The sequence below is a fragment of the Ctenopharyngodon idella genome, chromosome 19, assembly GCF_019924925.1.
Source record: "Ctenopharyngodon idella isolate HZGC_01 chromosome 19, HZGC01, whole genome shotgun sequence".
Lineage (NCBI taxonomy): Eukaryota > Metazoa > Chordata > Actinopteri > Cypriniformes > Xenocyprididae > Ctenopharyngodon > Ctenopharyngodon idella.
This window is the reverse complement of record NC_067238.1, coordinates 27,225,137-27,251,599: the sequence shown is the minus strand read 5'-3', so window position 1 is coordinate 27,251,599 and position 26,463 is coordinate 27,225,137. Positions and strand designations below refer to the sequence as shown.

The following is a 26,463-nucleotide window of genomic DNA, read 5'->3' as shown; positions in this document are numbered from 1 at the left end:
TTTTGTACACAAAAAAGCAGTTAAATGAGCCAAACAGCTAACAGGAACTGATCTCGCATGAGACTGTATGAAACATTTGGGTAGTGTAATTAGATAGTATAGCTTATATCTTTATCTAACTGCCTATTTGAATCTTATCTAAATAAAGTAAATAACATTTAAGTATTTTTTCCTACTAAAGGAATGTTCTAGGTTCAAAATGTGCATGTGGCATAATGTTGATTAGCTTATTAATTAATTTGGACTCAACCTTCATTTTTTAAAATAAATAAATAAAAATAAATAATTAATTAAAACAAAAATAATGCAAGGTACCTGCAATGAAGTAAACGGATGATTTACAAGCAGAAACGTTAAGCTTATAATTTTATAAAAACACTAATTATTCTGTTAAAATGTGTATTATTGCTGTAATATGCCGTTACATTTTCATCGTAACAAAGTTGCAAATTTGAATATAACCAATATATCACAAAAAAAAGGTTAGTACATAATTTTTTTCTCATTAAAATAATTTTAACACACATATTGTTTGCATTGTGTGGCTAGAGTATTGAAACAGTCAGTTTTGCGACATTACAGAGTTTACGCTGTTACTTTGTCATATAGTAACAAAGTTGTAAAACTTTATTTGACAGAAAATGTTAGTAAGTGATTTTTCCCCCACGCTAGAATCATGTAAACACACATACTGTTTACATCTTGTGGTAGTACTATTGAAACAGTGAGTATTTTAAAGTTTACAGATTGGCCCCATTCACTTCCATTGTAAGTGCCTCACTGTAAAGGCCCATTCACACTAAGGGCGATAACTATAACGATAATGAAAAAGCTATAGTTTTAAAAAGCGTTCTAATTATAAAAGAATATCAGAGTCCACACCACAACTATAACAATAATGGCAGAGAGAAACAATATCGTTGGAATCACTTTCAGAGCGATTTTTTCCAGCTGATGAACGATAAAAACATTGACAGCCAATCAGAATCCATCCTGCTTTAAAGAGCTCAAGCATATAAAGCAGCAGACGACAAAACTGCAGCACTCGCTTAGAACAAACAGAACGATATCGTCCGCTAATGTGGACACTAATACAGTTATCGTTCTTGGGGTGAACAAACCTTAACCCAGATTTATTTATTTATTTATTTTTTGTGTGTGTTGAAAAATTTTGGTTTTAATCAACTTTATGCCATAAATGCTACCAATTAAGCTTAACTTGTATTGAAATCTGAATAATCCTTAAAGGGACAGTTCACCTTAAAATAAAACATCAAATTACTCAAACGTGAAATTTAATGTATTATTTAAAGAAAATTCTGACCTTGGCCGTTGGTCTTCTCTGCATGGCTGCTATGTGTGAGTTTGTGTGACTCTGTTAGTGCCGCAGTTCACTGTTCTTTGGGATTTTCAGGCATTGTATTTCGTGTCGCGTTTTTTTGTTAATCTTGATTTCTTACAACTGGTGTGCTTTTTCTGGGTGAGACGGAATGAATGGCTGCGCTAACAGTGTCACACAAACACGCATGTTGCGTAGCCGTGCACGGAAGACGGCCAAGGTCAGGATTTTCATTAAATAATACATTACATTTCATATCATATATCACCCAGAATACTTGGAATATACAACACGTGTCGCATGGGATCATTCTGTGATACTTTTGTGTCTTTTTAAAAAGCTTGATGGTGGTTGCTATTCACTGCCATTATATGGGCAAGCACAAGCGGGACATTTTTAAAAAAAAAATCTCCTTTTGTGGTCCATAAAAGAAAGAAGGGCATACAGCATTAGAACAACACCAGGGTGAGTAATTTATGACTTAATTTTCATTTTAGGGTTGAACTATCCCTTTAAAGGAAATCATTAACGCAACACAAGTAACAATTATCTTGAAAGACCAAATTACTGAAGTACTATCTAGGTGAAAAACAAACATGCGACAGACAATGAAATCAAAGAGCAAGATGACAACTACAATTACAAATGTAACCTCAAGTGCACATTCTTTTGTCTGAGCAGATGTGAGGATGGGTTACGAGTACAAACACACACAGCGGCACGCTCAAACACAACCCCACACACACACACACACACACACACACACACACACACATATATATATATATATATGGAGGGGCTGAGCAGGCATATCTGCACAGGAAAGGGGAATTTAAATCACCTCCAGGGTTCCTCATGAAAAGAAGACAAATGACCAGGAGTGTGTGTGTGCTGCGCTAATGAGCACACGGCTATTGTTACACACAGTTGCCGATTGATTTCATATGAATCCCTCGCTCTGGCAAATAAAGAAAGAGTGAGCGACTCCTCTCGCTTCCTGTGGGGGGGAAGTTTAGGACCTGCGGCAGCCACGGGAGGCTTGTGTTTTATTAGCGGAGCGCGCCCCGATTCGCCATTTACTTCTTTAATTACTCTGCCTTAATGAACCTTTTGTAGCGTTTGTTGTGTATCACGGTTTAACATCTTTGAATTAAAACACTGCTCAGTGATGCAGACCCAAGCAGACAGACGGGCCGATGATTATGCTTAATTGGAATTCAAATTGACAATGGCCAATCATCATAGGTGGTTCAACAGGAAGTAACCTTTCAAAATGAATATATGAATATATATATATATATATATATATATATATATATATATATATACTTTTAATTTCTCTTTCATGTGCAGTTGAATAAATAAATAAAATGGAACATCTTCCTACTGATTACTGATTATATCTACCTTATTTACATACCTCATAATGTATCACTTCTCTTGTGTTTTGTTTTCAAAGCATTAGTAAATTGCTACAGATTGTGTTGACATCTTGTTCCAGGGGAAAACTGTTTGACAGAGGTGGGTCATAATCTGAAATTCAACTGAAGTTCTGATGGGATCGTAGACAGCAGGGAGACAGCAATGCTAAATGCAAATAATAAAAAGCATATAACTATATAATCATGCGTAGTTAAGATAGCAGAATATATAGGCTTATCGACTTCTTAAAAAGAGGAGAAATCAATTCTCCTATAAAACAAATTCCATTTACATTTTTTTTTTTAAATATTAATATATATTACAAAATATATATTATACACACACTACAGTTAATACTTTTATTCAGCAACAATGCATTAAATGAATCAAAATTGACAGTAAAGAATTTTATACGGTCATAAAAAAAATTACGTATCACCGTTTCCAACAAATAATAAGTTTTTTTTTTTAACAAATACTAAGAAATAATAAGAAATGTTTCTTGAGCAGCAAATCAGCATATTAGAATGATTTCTGAAGGATCATGTGACACTGAAGACTGGAGTAATGATGCTGAAAATTCAGCTTTGCATCATAAGAATAAATTACATTTTAAAATGTATTAAAATAGAAAAAAAATATTTTAAATTTTAACAATATTTCACAATATTACTGTTTTTACTGTATTTTTGGTCAAATAAATAAAGACTTGATGAGCAGAAGAGACTTTAAATAATAATAAAAAAAAAACTTTTGAATGTTAGTGTTGAATATTAGTGTTTAACCACTATAAGACACAGCGGCAAATCCCCGAAGGACTAGCCGAGATGAAGCTGTTCTCGGCGGGTACACGAGTACTGAACAACCGCTGACTCTCCGAAAACATCAAAACAAATGGTAAAACAGGCACTATTATTAAATATGAGTCAGATATTTCAGGTCTAAACAACTATATTCTCGCCTAAAAGCTCTTAAAACTACAGTTCGTGGTACAACAAGTGTAGTATTTGTAAAAAAAAAACGGGATTTGCTCGGCCGCCATGACAGTTGCTTCAAGCGGAGTAATACAAACGGTGAAAAGGTAGGAGTGTTGTTATCACTAGAATATCGCATGGCTCTCAGCCAATCAAATTCGAGAACCAGAAAGAACTGTTATATATATATATATATATATATGCATATCCAGTTTAAGGTCATAGGCAGATAAACCACACTTCCGTTGTGTTTTTGTGTATTGATGAAGTTGCCAATTTTCCTAAATAACCATGTTAATGAAATGTTGGACATATTGAAAATACATTTCAATATCTGATTATAAAAGACATGATTGCTTACTTTTATATAACAATCAAAACTGTGTTGGGTTGCCACTTGATGTTCACAGTAAAATCTGCAGCAAAGCCAGTTGAGAACCACTGATTTGTAAGAACTGAGTGGATACGATCAACAGGGAGGTGGTCAAACTCTTCATTGTACTTGTGAAAGAAAGACATGCTCTACTAACAACAACTTGCCGTTCCACCAGCACTATGTGAGAAGTTTCTGAAGAGTTTCTGCTGTGTGAGGTGACGCATCATCCCCGTTCCTCCGCGGTTCCTGCAACACGCAGGCGCCAACTTCTATCTGCTCTGCGCATTGCCCTTCTGGACCCCGTCACAAAGTCCTTGATGTTATCAAAGCAATTTGGGTCCGCTTTAATCATTGGGAAAATTGAGCTGCTCGTTCCTCTCCTCCCCTCCAACTCTCTCCTCCGATCTCGGACGGAATCCAATCACTCATAAGAGAGTCTATTGATTGATGTAATCTTATTGGGATGTGAGGTGAGGGGAAAAACACGATTGATTGCTTTTGTCTGTGACACATGTTGCTCTCGGCTAGCGATGCGTATCCTCTTTCATCTACTGTTTAATCTCTAAGAGGAGTTCTTAGAGACCCCCTGGCACGCTCAGCCCCCTCCCCCCATCGTCTCGCTGGTTTCTCGGCACAGGGTAAAAGCCCGGTGGCTCTGTTGCTTGATCTCTTCTCATCCTTCCACTTAGAACTCTATTTCAGCCCGACGCTCCTTTTAGAGGCTGATCCGGTCAGCCGGGTTGAGGGCAGAGGCCTTCGTCTACACAGCCCGGTGATTAGAGAGATAACGCATGACAACGCCGTTTAATCAAAGGATGTTTTAATACCATAATGTACCATTCTAAATCTCCCTGGATAAAAGTGAAGAGGATATATTTAAGTTAAATTGGCTCCCGGCTACAGTTTTTTTTTTACGGATTTTTATTACTGCAATCATCTTGCATTTTAAAGAGACACGGGCAATCACCAACATCAGAGCAATTCTTGGAACACTTAGGCCCGATTGGAAATTTCGAGAATAGATAGCAAAGGGGCACAACAGAAAAATCACTACGGAGATTAATATCGGTTCTCATTAAATGATAATGTTGCCTTGTTTGAGAGGATCAGAATAAATTGATCGGTCCTAAAGTACAGACATTCAGAAAAAGACTGAATAAAAGCAGGATATAAGACAAATTGACACAAATGTGTAGAATTTAAGAGGTATGTCACTAAAGTAAATGAAAAAGGTTTTACTGTACACCGTTTAAGGGAATTTAAAATGTTAAGTTAACAATATACACTACTATTTAAAAGTTTGGGGTCAGTATCTTTAAAGAAATTAATACTTTTATTCAGCAAGGATGCATTAAATTGATCAAAAGTGACAGTAAAGACATTTATAATGTTACAAAAGTTTTCGGGTCTCAAATAAAAGCTGTTCTTTTGAACTTTCTTTATTATTCATCAAAAAATGTATCATGCTTTTTACAAAAATATTAAAGGATTAGTTCACTTTCAAATGAAAATTAGTCCAAGCTTTACTCACCCTCAAGCCATCCTAGGTGTATATGACTTTCTTCTTTCTGATGAACATAATCAAAGAAATATTAATAAATATCCTGACGCATCTGAGCTTTATAATGGCAGTGAACGGGACCCATGAGTATGAGCTGAAGAAAGTGTCTCCATCCACATTCATCCATCATAAACATGTACTCCACACGGCTCCGGAGGGTTAATAAAAGCCTTCTGAAGTGAAGCGATGCATTTGTATAAAAAAATATCCATATTTAAACAAGTTATGAAGTCAAATATCTGGCTTCCACCAGAACGCCTTCCATATTCAAATTACGGAAAAACGGAACTGGCGCTGCGTTAGTTCCGTAAGTTGAATAGCGAAGGTGTAGGACATACAGCGTAAGCTTTTTGAAGAATACGGAAGCGGTCTGGCGGAAGCACTTGCAAGGCGAGCATGTGTGTTTATAAAGCATATACATTTTTTTTTTTTTTTAGAAAATGACCGATCATTTCGCTAGATAAGACCCATATTCCTCGTCTGGTATTGTTTAAAGCCCTTTGAAGCTGCACTGAAACTGTAATTTTGACCTTTAACTGTTTGGGGTTAGTTGAAGTCCACCATAAGGAGAATAATACTGGAATGTTTTCATCAAAAACCTTAATTTCTTTTCGACTGAAAAAAGAAAGACATAAACATCTTGGATGACATGGGGGTGAGTAAATTATCAGGAAATTTTAATTTGAAAGTGAACTAATCCTTTAAGTAGCAGAACTTGTTTTCAACATTAATAATAAAAATTAATTGTTTTCAACATTAATAATAAAAAATGTTTCTTGAGAAGCAAATCAGAATATTTGAATGATTTCTGCAGTGTAACACTGAAGACTGGAGAAATGATGCTGAAAATTCAGCTTTGTCATCACAGAACATAAAATAATAATTAAAACACAAAAATAAAATTCTTTTATTTTATTTAAAAAGTTATTTTAAATTGTAATCATTTTTACAGGATAAGACTTCTAAAACATTAAATAATCTTACATATTACATATTGTAAAAAGTATCATGTAGAATAGTAAAATAAAAAAACAACTTGGTAACAAACTAGAAGTCAAAAAGAGCCCTCCTTCAACTCAGACATTGTTATCCCTAGATATGGCTTGGTCATTCAATCAGTATTTATGGGATCTTTTTTGCCAATTTTATCATACAAAAAAAAAAATCGCAAGTCTGATTGCTTAGAAAAGTAATAGCACACCCTCCGTAACAAGCTGCATGATTTCAGGTATCATTCATGTCCACAGAAATGACACTGGATGCACATTCGGTTCAAAAGTATAGTATAGAATAGTAATAATAATACTTGTCTTTGCAGATGCCACTAATTTCACATACCATGAGGATCTATCAAAATGTCAATCGAGGACTTCTAGAACGAGTTGAAAAAACAAAGTACAAAACAAGGCAACAAACAAGAAACGTTGCACTACCCGATAAGCTACTGCTAAAATGCCCCTTTAATACCAAAATAAAGACGGGATTACTTCCTAAATGTTTGAACATTGTAATTAAAGCTTTTATGTTAAGGGATTAATCTGCATGGTAATTTTTACTGGCCCTTTTGTGGATTAACTTCCAGCGAGTGAGAGCAATTTCCGCAGTGACCCCACAAAAACGCATGGGTGGCAGAAACGCAAATCTCTTAAACAATACCGTTGCGTTTAATAGTAACTACGGATGCTTGCGCACTAAAATGCCAACATGTAAACCTCAAGACGCTTGAACGGTTACGTTGTCTCTTCTCTGTGCAGACCAAAAGATTGCATATTATAACTTTGATAGAGCGATAAATTGGCTAATTCTTGGATTCGAAGTGTTACTGCATACACGAGACTCACACTGCAAGTGTTTAGTTCTTTGGCCCGCTACTCTCACCCTTATGGATGGTACAAACACAGCAAATTTATCACTCGGGTCCAGCGCAATTACTTGGGGAGCCACCACGTGACAGGGATCAATATGGCACAAGACGCTTGGCCATTGACTGCCGGCCATGACAAAGTGCCCCCATGGCTTTTTGTGAATCCCTTCTATTGAGGGAGCAGATTATCAGCCTTTGTGAGCCTCCTCCTTTTTGATTTACTGTTGAGGTGGGAATGGTATTATTAAGAGGCCTTTGTTTTACAAGGAGGAGAGGCAATGAATGGGCTTACGGCTGAAGCCGCAGCGACCGAGCGATGCACTGACAAAGTAACTCCTCATTATTATCTCATTACTACACGGCTCACTCATTCATTTAGTCTCGGACTCAAAGCCAGGCCGGCTGACGGGGACACTAACTTTGAGCAGCTCCAGCTACCTGCGGGATGCAGTGCGCTTCTCTGAGTAGACAGCAGGGGGCCATGATGTGTCAACTTTTGCACAGTGAAGCCTCAGACAGCTGACTGAGGGTCAGTTTGGTGGTTTCAATGATGCTGTTTAAGGTTAAAAAGAAACATTATGGGTTTCGGTACAAATTAAGCTCAACAGCACATGTGGCAAAGTTGATTACCACAAACATTAATTTGTCTCCTTTTTCTTTAAAACAACCAAAAACCCAGGTTACAGAGAGGCACTTAGAATGGAAGTGAGTGGGGCCAGTTTGCAAACATTATAATATTCACTGTTTCAATAGCACCTACCTTAATTTTTACTTAATGTTCATGGCTTGTGATATCAGCCACTTCAAGTTATTTTAGATGTACATATACTGTTGCTTGATATTGCAAAATGGTCTTTGTAATCATATTATTTTAATTTATTCTCATAATAATAAACACATTGGCTTGTAGAACAAATAGTTTCACCATTTAATGCACCTTTTGTAAAATTATAAGCTTCACATTTCTGCTTTTAAATCCAACAAAAATTGGCCCCATTTACTTCCATTGTGCCTCAAATAAACCTTGTTTTTTTTTTTTTTTGTAATCAACATTATTCCAAAATGCTGTTCATTGAACTTAAAGGGATAGTTCACCTAAAAATTAAAATGATACCATAATTTACTCACCTTCAAGCCATCCTAGTTGTATATTACTATCTTCTTTCAGATGAACACAACCATAGATATATTTAAAAATATCCTGGCTCTTCCAAGCTTTATAACGGCAGTGAACGGGGGGCGAGATTTTGAAGCCCAAAAGAATGCATCCATTCATCATATAAATAATCCATACGGCTCCAGGAGGTTAATAAAGGCCTTCTGAAGTGAAGCGATGGGTTTTTGTAAGAAAAATATCCATATTTAAAAATGTATTAACTATAATAACTAGCTTCCAGCAGATGGCTGTATGCATTGATTTGCGGCAGAAGATTAACCCCTGACTCGAGGCATGACGTGATGACGAACGCGGAAGCGCAGAGGATAGAGCAAAACAAAACACTGGTCACGAATTTGAAGTCTTAAAAGATACATTTTAAAGAGAAATTCGATATAAGAGAAGAGGAGTTTGAGTTTGTTGCCCAGCCCTATTTGTTTAATCCACGAGAGAAGTCTAAACTTACGCTACTTCTACATCCTACGCCATACATCGTGTCATAGGTTACTCTTGTGGCGTAAGTCGTCTTGTGCAGTATGAGTGTGGTCGTCTGCCGGAAGCTAGTTATTTTACTTTATAAAGTTTTAAATATGGATATTTTTTCCCATCGCTTCACTTCAGGCAGCCTTTTTTTTAGCCCCCTGGAGCCGTATGTATTATTTGTATGATGGATCGATGCACTTTTTTGGGCATCAAAGTCACGCCCCCCATTCACTTCCATTATAAAGCTTGGAAAAGGATATTTTTAAATATATCTTCAATTGTGTTCGTCTTAAAGAAGATAGTCATATACACCTAGGATGGCTTGAGGGTGAGTAAATCATGGTACAATCCCTTTAACTTGTATTAAAATCAGAATATTCCTTTAAACCATTTAAAACGCCATTCATTCTGGATCTGGAAGGGAAGTTTAGCTGTTTTTGCCACAGTGTCCTACGGCACCTTGGCTCTGGACCATTTCCAGACAGTCTGCTTTGGCAGCAATGCAGTTCACCAGCTTCTACCATGCTTTTGCTAATTAGTTAGGCACCTCTGGGCTACCAAGTCATCTAGCGAATGCACAAAGAGGGGGAGGCGCTCAATCCCGAAGACCAGCGGCACACATATACGCTGCAGTGAACTGGGTAGGATGAAAGACACTGTAGAAGCCGTAGCGTAATAGATTTTAGCTGCTTGGCCACTCTTCCCACACTCTGCAGTCCTACCGCTTGGGTTTTCTGTTTTAATAGTGGTGGGGAGTGCAAAGGGAAAAAAAAAGGGGTGAAGTCAGCAAAAACAAAATGCCGCCATTAAATCATCTCCCTGAATCCCATGTCAGGTCTGTAATAGGAAAGGCGCTCATCATCGGAAAGGTTACTGCTCTTCCAGAACATCCTCCTCCCCCTTTTTTCTGCACCCCGGGTTCAAACCGGAACCACTCGTCCCGCCGGATTCCTCGTACCAGACCACTGGACTGAGTATGAGGGATTGGGGTGCTCAGGTTTTGGTCATGCCAAACTGATTCTATCTCTCCGGCCCACAATAAGAGGCTCAGAGCTTTGATGGGCCCAGGCCACAGAGATGTAGCTTGTTCCCGCCACCGCTACCATCGTATAAGCACAAATGCGATTCGCTTTCTAGCAGACACACTGGGCTTTTTGTTATGCAGTTAACTAGATTTCCCCATGAAAGCCTCTCCTCTCTCTCCCTTCCTCTCGCTCTTTGTAGAGCTGGGCTTGGCACAGGAACGAGAGAACGCTGGTGGAAATGAGGGAGAGAGACAGGAAGAGTGCATAAGTGTGAGCTGATGAGATGTGGTAAATGGGAAAACAGGGATAGAGTGAAGGAAAAACATTAGGAGAAAACAGCCACATCATGTCTGCCGTGACAAAATATTATTATTATTATTTTTACAATTAAAGTAAACAGGGATCAGGGAAAGTCTGTGCTTCTAGTACAAATTAGCCAAATAAGAAAACTTATTGGCTAGCACTTAAATGTCAAATACCCGTCAACTTATCAGCCTTTCTTATAAGTCCATATATATCAGATTAACCCATCCCTAAACGACACCGAAAACAAAACAAGCTCTGATTGGTGAGTATACTTGTCATTTAAAGTTGGCATGCAATGCAAATTGCAATTGTCTTGTTTTCTGCCTATTGTGATGTATATCTAAGAGAAACGAGAAAAATTCAGAATTGCTTGATATAAACTCTCAATTGCGAGTTATAAAGTCAGAATTGCATGATATAAAGTCGCAATTGCGTGTTATAAAATCAGAATTTCAAAATATAAACTCTTCTGATATAAACAATTAAACAAAGATAAACAATTCTGACTTTTTATCTCACAATTGCATGTTTATATCTCGCAAATCTGACGTTATAACACGCAATTTTGAGTTTTTATAATGTCAGAATTGTGAGATATAAAGTCAGAATTGCGAGATGTAAACTCGCAATTGTGATAATAAAAGTCTGAATTGTGAGATATAAACTCAGAATTCTGAGAAATAAAGTCAGAATCACAAGATAAAAACTCGCAAATTGCGAGAAAAAAAAAAAAGTCAGAATTTTTTGTCTTGCAATTTTGACTATTTCTCGCAATTGCACGTTTATATATCCCGCAATTCTGACTTTACATATCGCAATTGTGATTATCTTAATTATCTTTTAAATATTTTTTATTCCGTGGTGGAAACAAGCTTTCACAGAGATGCGCTGTGGTTCAGCTGTGATCTTTGTATGGAACTATTTTCACTGCTGAAATAGAACAAAAACAGTCAATATTACATCTAAAATATAAGTGACTTAATATTAACTATGACTTAATATAAACTGTTGTTTGAAATCATTGACACATTTTCAATTGTGACGGTATTCAGGAAAACAGCACTTTTGGTCGTGCAATGTTGGTTAATTGTATCATATGTTATAAATATGAAAACTCCACATTTTGAATTTTGAGTTTCTTTGTGTGCTGCGCTCATTTGTTTCGATATCTCCTCAAGAGGCTGCGCGATCCTCAACAGCGCAACCTTGTTAACATCAGTATATTATACATTACTGTATATATTATCCACTATCAATTGCCACTTACACTAAGGTCCGGTTTCATAGACAGTGCTTATATTAAGCCTGGATTAGGCCTTAGTTTAATTAGGGCATCCAAGTAGCTTTTATGAACGTACCCTAAAAAAAAAAAAACATTACTTGTGTGCATCTTGAGACAAAACAATAACACTTACATATTTTAAGATATGTCAGGGCAAGTTGCTTTCAGTTAAAAACATGCATTTTAGTCTAGGACTAGCTTAAGTCTTGTCTGTAAAACCGGGGGCAAATGTAATAAAATCAGAATCATTCTGGCATTTTGGTAATTCCCTAGTTATTTTTGTTTGTTATTGATGTTTCAACGAGGTTACTTGTCCGATTGGTCAAGTAAAATTATTTTTCACTTGCCCCTTCAAAAAATCCACTTGTCCCGGAAAAGCGTTAATGTTGAGCTTGGATTTTCCTGTCAAATTGGGCGGCACTGGTCAGAATAAGCTGCAGAGTGGACCAGAGTTGATGCCAATGGTGGCTGGCAGAATCTACACAATCCACAAGCTGGACCAACTGAGACTCATTAATCATGACTCAATGATGTGAAAAAGTCAAAAGTTTATTAAGGCTTGCACGATGCAACGCCACCGTCTTAAGACCACTTACGCGAAATGGCGCATGGCAACAAAAACACTGCATATACACAGGACGCAAACACTCACAAATGCAATACCGTAATCTCAGTTCAAGTCACATTGACACATTACCTATGGAGAATATCTAAGGAATAAATTACTACTCCAGATATATACATTAAATAAAAAGACAAAAACGTTAAGCACAAAAAATCAAGTACTAATAAACTTTTCCATTTCAAAACATTTGGAACAAAAATTGCAGCATGGCTTAGGCCAGAAAAACATAAAAAGGCTCAAAACTTCGCTTAACTGACATCACATGACTTAACAGGCGACCTGTAATCTAAAAGGCTCCATCTTGCAGCATTATCTGAGCAAAGCAGATGCAGTATGTGCCCCAACAAACACTTACACACACAGTATGCTGTGAGCTAGGAAAGACAGCTGTAGTGAAGAGAGATAAAGCTCTGGCTGAAGATACAGTAGGGTGAGAGGTTAAAGGGCAACTGAAGTCATCCAGAGACGAAAAAGATGTGTAAATCCCACGGAAGGAAGTGTCGTGCCTGGTGCAGTGCGAGCAAGCAGTTTGAGAGGGCATGAAGTACGATGCTGTCCCCAATGGCATGAGGGTAAAAGCCACAGGAAACCGTCAGAGTGGGAACTTTAGGACTCGAATTTCACCTGCCAGGCATCCTGCCGTGGAATCAGGTAGCCAGACTGTCAATAGTGCAATACACTGGAATACGAGGGAGGAGGGTCTGGGATAGAAGCTTGTTTTAGTATGTTAGGATTTGTTTTTGCCATTGCAAAACATAAACAGGATGACTGTCAGCCAAGCAGATGCAAGCCAAATTACCAACACAGACTACGTTCACAAGTAATTACTGTAACTTCAGAGTTTTAGCATTCTACAGCTCCATTATTGGGTGAATATCCTAACAAGACTATCCCAAATTCAAAAGAAAACTGGCAAATTTAAGCAAAACAATGAAGCCAATTTATATATTGTTTTTACATGCTGACATTATTTTTTAAAGAATTTGGCACGTTGTTCCTTTCAACTGTCATCAATGTAATGCAAAAAAAGATTTACATTTTAAAGAATTCATACATCATAAAATAATAAAAAAACAATGTACTGTAATAAAGTAAAAAAATATTGCATCGCATTTTACAGTAATGAATGATCAAATGAGAATTACAAAAAATATTAAATAATAAAAAATAAAGTAAAAAAAAAAAAAAAAAAAAAAAAAAAAAAAATGCCCAGAAGTATTATGGTAATGAAAATTTAGTTAGAAAAGGTGCTGAATTGTCATGTAAACATCAAAATATAAAAAAAAATGGTCCTAAAACAAGCATCAATTTCTTCACATAAAATATAATTTCCTTCTTTTGTGGTGAAATATGTCCGGATATGTTTTTGTGACTTTCACCCTATCACTGATTTGATACTAAGGAAAACTACACGTTTAAATACAGATATTAGCATATTTTGCTATATTACTCTACCACAACTAGTAAAAAATTACATTGCTTTAAAAAAAACGACTCTACTGATTCTTGTCTACCATCTAATCACTTTGAACCATAAAATTCATACAGCACAGGAAAAATAGAGCAGAGCAATGAAACAAAAGCATTAAGATCATTCACAATAAAAAGCAAGACAGAAAACACAAATAGCTTTCAGAAGCACATTTGACTCAAGTCAACACAGCTGATCCGATGTTGTGATCAGCGGTAAGCTCGGATAGAGCTGGGTGTGCGCTGTTGTAGAGCCAATGTGAAAGCAAGAGAGAAAAAGAAAGTCCATGAGGCCCGAAGAAGGCCAGATGACAGCAAATCGATTGCAAAAATGGTGAAACGGCCCAGAATCTGGCTTAATCCACAGAGCAAAAGGCCCAAAACCAGTGTCACTGTTCATGTATTCCACAAAGAACGGCCCTATGGGTGGGTATGTGCCTCCAAACTGGCTAACTGAGTATTCTGTCCATATAAAGTCCATTTAAAGTCCTTTTATAGTGTCCAATGAGGGTTGAGCTCCCCCCCTCCCCAGTGCAAACTGAACCATTTTTATGTTAGTCCACATACGATAGTCTTTTCGTTCTTTCAGAAAATTTGCGCCAGACCGTCGTTTAACCATGATAAAGTCCATGGCACTGTCCACTTTGGGCAGAAGGGACGGTCAAAGGTGGCGGTCGGAGGTGGCCATCTGCGACTCCTCCCCGACCCCAACGCCGCTCTTCAAACGAGTTAATTTGCCTCTCTCTCTCTCCCTGTCTCTCTCTCATCTGTCCTTTTTCTAGGGGAGGAGGTGGTGCCCGGCTCTCACAACCTGTTCAATGCAAAGATAGAAAGAGTCAGGCCAACACACCTCACACCACAGCCGAGGCCAAACAGCAGCTAATTTGAACTAGCCACTTTGCATGACAGTACAAAATAGGAATGGGCGATATGACCAAATCTTATTTTACGATATGAGAATTTTTTATTGCACGATCACAACAGGGAAGAGAAGAAATTGTTGAATAAAGTTGTTATTGTTGTTTGTTTTTGTGCACAAAAAGTATTCTCATCGCTTCATAACATTAAGATTGAACCACTGTAGTCACATGGACTGTTTTAACGTGTCTTTACTACCTTTCTGGGCCTTGAAATTTGGAATGACATTGCTGTCATATCAGAAACCTCTCGGATTTCATCAAACAACAAAGGTCTTACGGGTTTGGAACGACATGAGGGTGTGTAATTAATGACAGAAATTTCATTTTTGGGTGAACTAACCCTTTTAAAGGTTCACTTTTAAATTAGTTCACTTAAGAATTATAAAAGAATTAAAAAAATATATATATATACTTTTTAACCACAAATGCTTGACTTGCACTAGCTCTTCGATGCGCCACGCATTACGTAATCATGTTGGAAAGGTCACGCGTGACGTAGGCCGAATTACAAAGTAAGTGTTTACAAAGCGAATGTGCAAAATCAAACAGCCTTTACAAAAAAAAAAAAAAAAAAAAAAGTTAAAACAAAAAAATGTCGGACAGTTTTGAAGTTGGAGGAGTTTTTTGCCCTACTGAGGTACTTCCACCTATGTCACGCATGACCTTTCCAACGTGATTGTGTAATGATTGGCACATCGCAGAGTGCTTAAAAAGTATATAATTTTTTTTTTTTTAGAAAATGACCAATCGTTTTGCTAGATAAGACCCTTATTCCTCGTCTGGGATTGTGTAGAGCCCTTTGAAGCTGCACTGAAACTGCAATTTGGACCTTCAACCCATTGGTGACTGCTGAAGTCCACTATATGGAGAAAAATCTTGGAATGTTTTTCTCAAAAACTTTAATTTCTTTTCAACTGAAGAAAGAAAAACAAACATCTTGGATGACATGGGGGTGAGTAAATTATCAGGAAATTTTTAATTCTGAAGTGAACTAATCCTTTAAGCAGTACTGTGATATTCAGATATATTTACATACTGCAATATAAAATATATAGCAAAATAGCAAAAACAATTGACACTTTATATTGTAGCCATATATATATTTTGTTATAGCTCTAATACAAAACTTTGCATATCTCCTACTCTGCATTGTAAAAGCATCTGAAGTACTTGTAACCTGACAGGCCACTCTCCAATTACCCAAAAACAGCTTTAGTCAAATAGTTATGGGACGGAAGTGGCGACTGTTTGTCACTTCTATTATGTGAGTGTCAATTAAAAGTCTCTTAGTCATGCTTGCATATATTTAAGCAAAAACGTAACAAGGTTACGGTAATGAAAAGCATGACGAGTAGGTGTTAAAGGAAGGAATAAAGACAGTATAACTGATCTGGATCTGACGCTTACGTTAAAATAATCCTGTACAAAGAAACCGCAACCCCATACCGGGGGCCAAGTGGTGACAGTAAATCAGACAGCTCATTACTGCCAAACCAAGTGAGCAAATACATGTGGCAGCCAAATAGAGAGGGCCCCATGGAGCTGACGCTACCTCCCACTCACACATGCATGGCAGAGTCCTTATAATGAAGCCTGAACTTTAATCACGAGGCGAATATAACCCCCACCTCTTCCCCACCAGATCAAACATGCTCTCGCGCGCGCAGATGCTTCAGAGACGCGTGGCGCACGAGCTTACCCACCTCACTAGGTTTTCATTGTCGCCCGGGCCCTTGCAGGTGGTGCACTCGGTCCGTGTGTCATCGGCTTTGGGCTTTTTCTGCAGAGTTGACTGCCTCTGTCTGCGCTCCCGCGGTGACGGTTCCTATGGAAACGCAAGGTATTAGAGGCGACCGCCGTGTGTGTTTGAATGAAGCTTGTGAGTGGAGAGGACTGAGATTGCTGTGTAAACATACACAAGCTGTCTTCCTTCATAACGCTCTCTAAATATTAGAGGTAGATGAGGGAGATAGACAGTCTTAAAGGAGTGCGGGGTGAGGAAGGGAAAACTCACCTCGATTTTCTCCTCCTCGCAGATGGACGTTCTCTTCCTCTTCTGACCTCTGGTTCTCTGGTCAAAGGGAAAATGACATTCGGTCATAAATACGGCACACTGAACTTTTCGAAAGAACAACTCAACAGTTCTACTGTCAGATTACTGTATTTAAGATGATTTAAGATTATTAAAATGAACCATGGAATTAAATTATTAACATTTGCATGAAGAATTCTCTCTGAATGGGGCATTTAAAATAATTAATTCAAAAGGAATCTCACTTAAAATCCCACTGAGAAACAAGTCTCACACAGGAGGAAAAGTAATGAAAAATGACGCAAGTCCTGAAGTACGAAAGGTGAAAAAAATCATGCCATGTCACTTATTTAACCTGTTAACCTGACGTCACCTCAGACTGTTCACGTTGACTGTGTATAGGCTATTTTAGAATAGTGGAAAAATCTTATAGTACATAATGTAGAATTTAATGTAGAAGACAACTTAGAATTTAAACTAGCAGGTCAGAAACATCGCAAGTAATTTTTGACGTAAGTCTGACTGGAGCAACTGTGCAGTACGTCAAAAATAGAAATAAAAAGTCCATCCGCTAAAAGTGTGATGCGACACACTTTGCAGACAGCATAGACAGCTTTGTTAATTATAATGAAAACCATTTCGTTCCACTGTGTTGCCACAGTTTGTTGCCTAATAAATAAATAAATCAAATGTAACCAAAAAAACCAAAACAAATGGGGCTGCACATTTAATTGAAATAAAACTGAAATAGTGATATATCTTATCAAACTGTGATTAATTAATATACATTATATAAAATATATTATACTAAAGACCCCCTGTGGTGAAAATCAAGTTTTTATTGTTGTTTATATGTCTACGTAGTGTGTTTAATATGCTTTAAGACAAACCAATACGCAAATTCATCAGTCAACACCATTGCTGAGTATTTTCTCCTTAAAACTGCATTGTACCCAAGACAGTCTCAAAAAGGCAGTTTGAAACTGCCCCTTCCATCACAAATATGTAACCAATCCAGCCAACATGTGGGGCGGGGCTTTTCTTATCATTCTTTCTAGGGATGCTGATTTAAGAAGGCGTCTGTCTGACTCTGAGATGGTGACCGGAAACATGGTTTGTGTAACATTTGCAACACACTTTATTAGCTGTTTGATAACGTAGTCAAGTCAAGGGCTAATCATATCAATTAGTGATGTGTCCACTTTAATTCAAATTCTGAATGGATTATATATAGCCTAGAAAGTGTGCAATGAAGAATCACCTAAAAGCTGTCACTCATCTCAGTTCACAATCTCACAAAGTTCCATTATAATCAGTAAAGACTCTTATTTACATTGTGTCTACACTTTGTTAATTAGAGGATTCATAAGCGTGTAGAACTCAACGCTGAACAAAAACTCTGGCGTTTTGACGGGTGAGTGGATTCGGCCACTGCATTCAAGAAATCAACAAACATGTCTGTGATTGGCTACATTGCTCATCACTGCGCACACACACAAAAATGTAAATAGAAACATTTGATATTTCACTGGACCGTTTAACAAATCTGTTTCATCAAAATGATATTATTACAGTATCAACTGAGGGTGCTCTTGCTTTCGTTTGAGGGTGCTTAGCATTCGCTCTTCCTCTTCTTCTGAATCAGTTTCTGGTTGAAAAATATATTGCTGAATTAAACCAATTTTTTCACTTGCCACTGTGTAGCGTTTACTACAGCTGACCGAGTAGATCAGGCAGTCCGAGCTGGTGTGATTGGGTGGAGGTGGGGACTAATTTGCATATTCATGGATCTGCATATGAAGAGTTCCACTGCAAAAACCTCTAAATTCATCTGACATCTTTTCTTTTAAATGAGCATTTTTTACCTGGCTCCTATGTTTAGGTTCAGTAATTTCACTTCAATGGCAATGAAAAGGTTATTAGTCAGTTATTGAAATGCCTTATTTTCAAAAATGTCACTTTAGTCAATTCCTTGGTATTTAATACATATGACTGTCTTTTGCTGCAAAAGTCCATGTGTGTTTTTGTTTGCAAAAACAAATCCATCTCTTTGGACAACAAGACATAGTAAAACGTCAGTTTCTGTCAGTTTTACAGCAGCAAAAGGAACACTGTTGTTTGCTTGCTACTCACGAAATCCCGTCATTGCCACTGTAATGATGGACAAAACATGATAAAAACTTGCCGCTCGGCAACTGAAAGTGGCTCATATGAACACCGTCATTCATCTTGAAATCATATGATTCGATTTGCGTCTTCCTATTGGTTCTTCTGTGGAGTTAGAGGCTTTTGCGGACAAAGGGAAATGACGTTTAGCAGTTTCTGCCAGCAAACCAGTATTTCTGAATGGGCTGACGCTGAGATTTAGTGGATTTGAAGTGAAAGTATTTGATGAACGTATACTATGTGCGGCGAGCATTCGCTCAATATCATTATCTCATTTTGATGGAGGTGGCGTTTAGTGGCTTTTGCATCTGAACTTTTCACATATTAAATGAAGCAAGGGTGTAGAGTAACATTCAAGCTATTTTAAGCCATGAAGAAATTATTTTCACAGAAAAAAACAAACTTTTAAATATGTCATTGTGATTATCAAAGATGAGTTTTAAGGGATAAAATTATTGACTGCAGGGGGACTGTTTGGTCTGTTGTGCTGCCTGTTCAGAGTAAAGATAACTGTGTTTTATTAATACTACAAATTCGGACATACTACTAATTTCATGTTCTGTTTTTTATTTGCTACTATATACTAGGGAGGCAGGCATATTTGGATGTAGATAAAGCTGAAACAGAGACATAAGCTGAAATAACAGATAAATGTTTCCTTAACTTTACACTTCAGGGCTTCATTACTAAAAAAAGAGAAAAGTATAAAAGTAAAATGAGATTTGAAAAGCCGCTCAGTTGGACTGTAATGTGTTGTTCAAGGCATGTGGCAGTAAGCTGAACAGAAAGTTGAACGCTCTCTACAAGTAAACAGCTCACGCAGAGCAGCTGGTGACTTGAGGCTCGCTGTAGCTGCTACAGATGTCAAACAGTGGTGCTCCTCTCTAATCCAAGTCTCTCATTCAGTCCGGCTCCCCCTTGTGTGACATAGAAGGATTCAATCCCTTTGTTTAGAGCCCAGACCACAGCTCCAACCGGTGCCCCTCTCTATCCAGATATAAGGCCATTCCGCAATTGGGTCAACCCTGGCTGTTTCAATTAGATATTTGTGTGTGCCATGAACCAAGATGGAGTATCCAAACTCATTCTACACTGTGCGCTCTTCTGAGACACTTTTTGCACTCACGTTTTTCTTGTCTACCATCGGTGGATCAACTCTTCATCTCCATCAGAGGCTGATAAACATGAGAAAAACAACAGCAGCACTGCACGAATCAAATCAAACATCTCCACCTTAATGCGAACGGGCGTATGAGTGTGCCAAGCTGGGGCTTTTTAAAAAGGGAAGAAAAAACGACAACATATTTAAACAGATTGTGAAAACAATTCCATCTGTCGCCTTTGGCTTGCCACCACACAGCAGATGGAACACTTATCATTATAAATGCTAACTGCTTCCACACTGCCAATTGGCACTTAAATGCCTCTGCCACTTCTCCCTCGATGGTGGCACCAAACAAAGGCACTCATTTATTTCATTATTCCTTCATTACGGCAGACTCGATTAAGGTAATCTATAAAAGGCTAGATCAGTGGTCCTCTGCTCCGAGAACCTCTACGTAATGGTAAAGTATTGTAAACGTGGTGATGGGCTGACGTAAACAAAAATCTACACTTGGAAGAGGACAGTCAAGATGACTTTGTGAAAAAAAAACAAGAAAAAAAAAATACTTTTTAATTAAGCACCTCACAATGATGCATCTTTAAAAAAAAAACATTGAATCAATTTTCACAAGATTGGAAAAACTACTGGTGCACACAAAGGCACCGTAACAAAGAGTAGCCTACTGCAGTGATTCCAGGAAGACAAATGGATTATAATCCAGGACAAATGTGTAAACTAATCATCAAAAATGTGTTTGATAAGAAAAAAACTATATGACTAGGAAATCAAATTAAAATATAGTATAAATAAAAGAATAAATAAATAATTGCACATTAGATTTTGTAGCAGTGGTGCCTGTCCCATAAAACTCAATGCTTCTTGTTGTGGGTGGTTGCCAGGGCATTGCTATATGGTTGCTAGGGTGTTCTGGATGGTTGCTAGGTGGTTACTTAATGGGCCAAGTCTAAAGAGCCCAACTCTAAGGGTCTATGATATTCTGGTCTCTAGATATTACACAAACCCTCCATTACAGTAAGTAAATATGTTTTTTTCCATCCGTTTTTTTTGTTTACCAGGGCCAAAAACGAAAGTCTGATCACTTAGAAATGTAATAGCGCACCTCTCCTCCACAAACTGCACAATATGAGGTATCTTTCATGTCCTCATCACAAATGGAGAGTTATGAGTCACAGTTTAATTCTTGAAAAACCTAAGTATAATGAAAAGTGACCCTTGCTTTATCAAATTCCACTAATTATAGCAAAATTTCCAATGCCGTCAGTCTATTGAATGATGTAGAAATCTTTTCAAATCTAATAAAGAGCCACAACAAAATCTCAGTGTGCGGCAGTCATGACAGCCATTTCAGTTGTGCGGGAGGGCCGGTATTCAGTGGCCGTGGAAAAGTGTGGCACATTAGCGAAGCCGAACACCACTGACTCCTGAACGGAGGGAATGGCGGGGGGTCGATTAGCTAGCCGTGATAAATCAGAATACAGCTTTACAAGGGCTTGCCACCGCCACACCGGCTGGTTAAGGGCATTAAAAATGCAAAGCAGGGCTCTTTTCAGCTGCTGCCACACTCTGGAGTGCAAGTGAAGATAAATTCTGCAATGAAGCATCTTTCTCTGGTGGAGTTTAGCCGGAGCTACAGAAGAGAGAGAAAAATAAAAGCCTTTTAATCCAGCTGCTTTCCGCTGAAGCCTTCGCCTCACTGCTGGGCACGCGTCTCAGAGACTAAAGGGAAAACACATTAACCCTGCCTGGCATACGCAAGCACACACTCACATGCGTAAATACAGCAAACAAAAACAACGTCCGGAAGTCATTCCTTTTACCTTCACGTGAGCCATTTTGACAGCCAGCAGCCAAGGCGAGTGGCTGCAGTGCTGCAGAAGCCATCTAAAATTGCGCTTTACTTTCTAATTCGATTTAAAAACTGGCAGGGAGAGGTTTATTGACTAATCTTTAAAACAAAAGGTTGAAAAAGACAAAATGGAGGAGAGCTGGAGAGCTTGTCGTTTCTCCGATGGATATCTTTTGTCTTCCTTAAGGGAGCCGGGCTGCCGGAGCACTATCGCAGGATCAGAGAATGCTGGACAGTGATAAGTGGAAGCCATGGAGAGCCTGAAAGACAAGCCCTATCTCAAGTCTGAGAAAACACACACACACACACACACACCCTACCCTCACACTTCAATGCATTGCTCAGCTTCTACAGATAGAAGAAGTGAGTCTGATCATTCAATAGACAATAAAATAATCGCTCTGTTCCAAAACATAGTGAGCTGCCTACAAAGGAAGCATTTTAGGGAATCATAGGCAAGCTATACATTTGGCAAAAAAAGGTCCATTGTTTATTGTCAATAGAGTAGTGTTGTGTGAAGCACAGCTCACACAGAGATCACTTTCAAACCAAACAGCTTTCTGTTAGTCAAAGCAACAAATCCGGAAAACCAACTTGAACTCATTTCGAAATCTGGGTGGGGAAATCTTTTGCTCTCACACAACATTCCCGGTTGCTGAAATGACTAATTTTGCAAAACAATGTTAAATGTGACCACACCTTAACCCTCTTGTTTTTTGTAGAATTTTTTCATCGGAATAGTACGACACTTAGTAAAGCTTTTGGCACTTGCTATATGAAAACACACACACACAAAAATAATGGACATGATTCAAAAAGGTTAAATTGTCCTAAAAACAATCACAAAAATAGTCTGTTCCTCGCGGTCAAAAATGACTGCATTGGAAATTAATGGGATATGAATTTCATCTAGTGAAAACTTTTGGTACTGCGGCCAAACAAAATCTTACTGAAAGCTCATTTTTTGAAAGCTCAAATTTGGAACAACTTGTTTATGGCTTTGATTTTCTTGCAGTTTTAGAGTAAAACAATAAATTTAAGTTAACTTTTAAAAACTTTTTTTCACTTCAGCAATAATTTTCTTAGTGTCACCTTTAAAATTAAGTCTGTGCTCCGAAGCATTCAAAATTTATAAATTTAAGTTGGAAATTTCATTTTCAGGTCTATGCTCAAAAAGTGAATAAATGGATTATAACTGCAGCGTAAATATAAATTAGTACCATAAAATTCTCTAAAAACACAAAATATTAAATAAAAACATTACTGAACTAAAATATAGTACATTCATTTCATTGAAATAATTAAAAAAAAAAAAATCTGTCATTTTTGACCGACACATGAAGAGTACCAGAGGGTTAAAGGGATAGTTCACCAAAAAATGAAAATTCTGTCAACATCGATTACTCATGTCGTTCCAAACCCATAAGACTTTTATTCATCTTCAAAACACAAATGAAGATACTTTTTAATGAAATCTGAGAGATTTCTATCCCTTCATTAAAAAAGTCTATTCACCCAAAACTCTGAAGGTTCAAAACATTAATAAAGACATTGTCAAATAAATCCATATGAATCGAGTGGTTCTGACGAGACATGATTGCTTTATATGATAAACAGATTTAATTTAGGCTTTTATTTACATATAAACAGTGAACATACATAGATCACTCAAATATGGTAAATGGAAGCTCAACTGTACTTGCTTGATGAGAACAAACCTCATTGGTCTTTGCAGAAGTATAAAAAAATCGTGCTGCCACGACATGCGAGAATAACTATCATTGCTTCTTGCGCATAAAGCAAGCATGCTTGAGCTTCAGGGAGCATATTGCGTGTTGCACTTTCTCTCATTTACAGTAATATGACTGAACTGTCTTGGTATGTATACAGTCTTTGATATTGCGCTGTTAGCTTAACAACATGCTAATGTCAAACTGTACTAAAATCAATTTTAAGTCAAGACTCAGCACTATTTGTGCCATAGAGTGTTCCAAATCAGTAACTTCTGAGGTTAGGGTGCTATCTTTGAAGGCTGCTGCCTTCGTAGGGAGTAGGCAGTAAGGCAGCCCATTAAATATTGGAAACAATTCTAAATGCTAATGTTCTAATAAAACTGAAACGTTAAGGAGCAGTTCCAAAGGGGATTTTACTGATGGCTTAATTATGGCTGTATCAGTTTCAAGGTGATTTTATAAAACAATTAAAGATGATATAGTGTTTAGGTTGTCCATTTTCAAGTAATCAATGAGGCTAGCTGTTGTGACCTTCACCGATAACCTCTGTGAAAACTCAAGAGACTAAAGAACAGGTCAATTATCTTTTTTACATAAGGAGCAAAGAATCAATTTCAAGTCAATGAATGACTCTTTCACCTAAGACAACAGCTAGAGTTAGACCACCAATCAGGAAGAGCTAGACAAAGCTTAAAATGTACTAGCAGACAGAGTCCCTTGAGCCAAGTAATTCCCATTTTCCAGCAACATTTTTCAAGGGATTTGTGAGTCTCATGTTTTCATGTTGAACACATAAATGATAATGTGAAGCATTAGTGGTCTCTGGTTAGAGAACCACCTTTTTCTTTAGTGGAAATAGTGGAAATCTGTGAAACCTAGCCAGATTTGGCACCAGCACAAGTGGTATTAGAAGCCCAATTTCAAGTATTGGCTTTTTAACACACGTTCATCATCAGTGAACTCATGATATGCTCATACTCACAGTCCCTCTCACTTGAAGCTTCTTGGGCTCTGGGCTCATTTCTTGAGGGATGAATTTGATTGGTCCCTTGATCTGCCTCCTGGACCTTTTGGTTCCATCCGGTAGCGTCTCCATGGCGATGTCAGCCTCGTCACTGCTGGCCTGGTCGCACTCAGAGCACTGCCTGGAAAAGGATGAGCGAGAGATAGAAAAAGAGAGAAAGTGGTAAAGGAGTCAGGATTTTCTTTTGCTTTCATTTGACCTTATTGATTTCTCAACATGGAGAAATCTTTGAGATGAGAGAGTGGCTTTCAAGGTCCACGTCAATGTTTTTCCATTGGAAGCAGATGTGTCACATTCATTCTAACAAAAGGGATGTTAAGTATCCCTCACAAACAATATATAAAACTGAAGGAATAGTCAAATTCTTTAATGCGAAGAAAAAGCTTTTTGATTATACAGTATTACAGTCTCAGGGGCAGGCAGTTGCCAGTAATTAGGTACGACTTGGCCCCCCACACAATTTTATCTTTCGAATGCTTTCTAATTTCCATCCAGCAGAGCGGAACGACATCACGCTTTCTTATTCATGGATTAAATGAATTACTCGAATCAGCAGCGAAAGCATTGGGCTCAGCTTGACAAATAAACAAAACACAGAAACGCTCACGCATGCAACTGTGGAGCTCCACATAAATTTTGAAAGTGACAGTTGGTATAACCTTATGAAAGTAAACATGGAGGGACTTTATGAAGCACTGCAAGTGGAATACCACTCTTAGAATTTGAAACTGCATCTTTATTTTGCTACAGACATTAAACAAATAGGGCTGTCAACGTAACGTGTTAATTTAGTGATTAATTATAGCAAAAAAAGTAATAAAAATCTCCTGCAATTAATCATGCTCCCTGACCCATATATAAATTTGATTTATCATGTAATTTGATTACAATGTTTAATCAATTGACAGTCCTAGCAAAGAAAATGTGAAACTATAAATAGTTTTACAGTTTATTTGTTTCCTCCAGAGCAGGGATTTCCAAGCGTTTTTAAAAGGCGAACTCCTTTGACCTAAAATATTTACTTGAAGTACGGCCTATGTTTTCAATAATTAAATTAATATCGCATTTTGGCTAATAGTCACAGGTAAATTAAATATTTTCTAAATATTTTTTTTAATAAATATTTCATTTGGATTATTTTACATTTTTATAATTATTAGCCATTATTAATTATTAGCTGTTCTAGAGTTATAAGAGCACTTCCAGAAGAATTTTAGGGTGTGTTCACACTTGTCATTCGGTACTCTTGGTTCTTTTGGTCTGGACTAAAAAAGAAAATCATACATTTAGTCCTGGTTCACATTCACACTGTCATTTTTAGCACCAAACCTAAAGATACAAAAACAAACAAACAAAAAAAAAAATCAGCTTTTAGGATATATATTTTGCGATGGAAATGTCTGACATTCAAACAATGCTATGTGCTGGGATAAATGCGCTCGCTGTATTTGCGTACATGTGATAGTATATGATGGAGCTAAGAACTCGTGAAGAGCTTATAAAATTTGTAAAGGAGTCAAAACAGCAGCAGGAATCCCTCCGTCACACACAAATGAAGATCTGCTGCAAGACGACACGGTTCTGATACCTGTATCGAACTGTGATGGGCAACATCACAACTATGACGAGAAAAAAACGTTACGCTTGATCATTCTGTCCTTTTTAGGGTTGCGTCTTGTGACATTATGTCCTGTTTTTGGTTTGTCTTTGGTCCATGATGTGTTTATATTTCA

At 37.5% G+C, this 26,463-nt stretch overlaps 1 protein-coding gene across 2 annotated transcripts in view; it reads right to left on the bottom strand.

Moving 5' to 3' along the window:
- phf14 (PHD finger protein 14) overlaps positions 1–26,463 on the bottom strand; it is a 90,741-nt gene that overhangs the window by 23,872 nt on the left and 40,406 nt on the right. The window contains exons 14-17 of one of the 2 annotated variants that reach the window (XM_051872909.1): positions 24,689–24,851; positions 16,818–16,874; positions 16,507–16,628; positions 12,320–14,694 (exon numbers count right to left, since the gene is read on the bottom strand). In XM_051872909.1, coding sequence (XP_051728869.1) covers positions 14,688–14,694; positions 16,507–16,628; positions 16,818–16,874; positions 24,689–24,851 — 349 coding nt within the window. In that variant the 3' untranslated portion in view covers positions 12,320–14,687. Of the gene's footprint in view, positions 1–12,319; positions 14,695–16,506; positions 16,629–16,817; positions 16,875–24,688; positions 24,852–26,463 lie in introns of those variants that run through there. The other variant, XM_051872908.1, reaches the window with a different exon arrangement.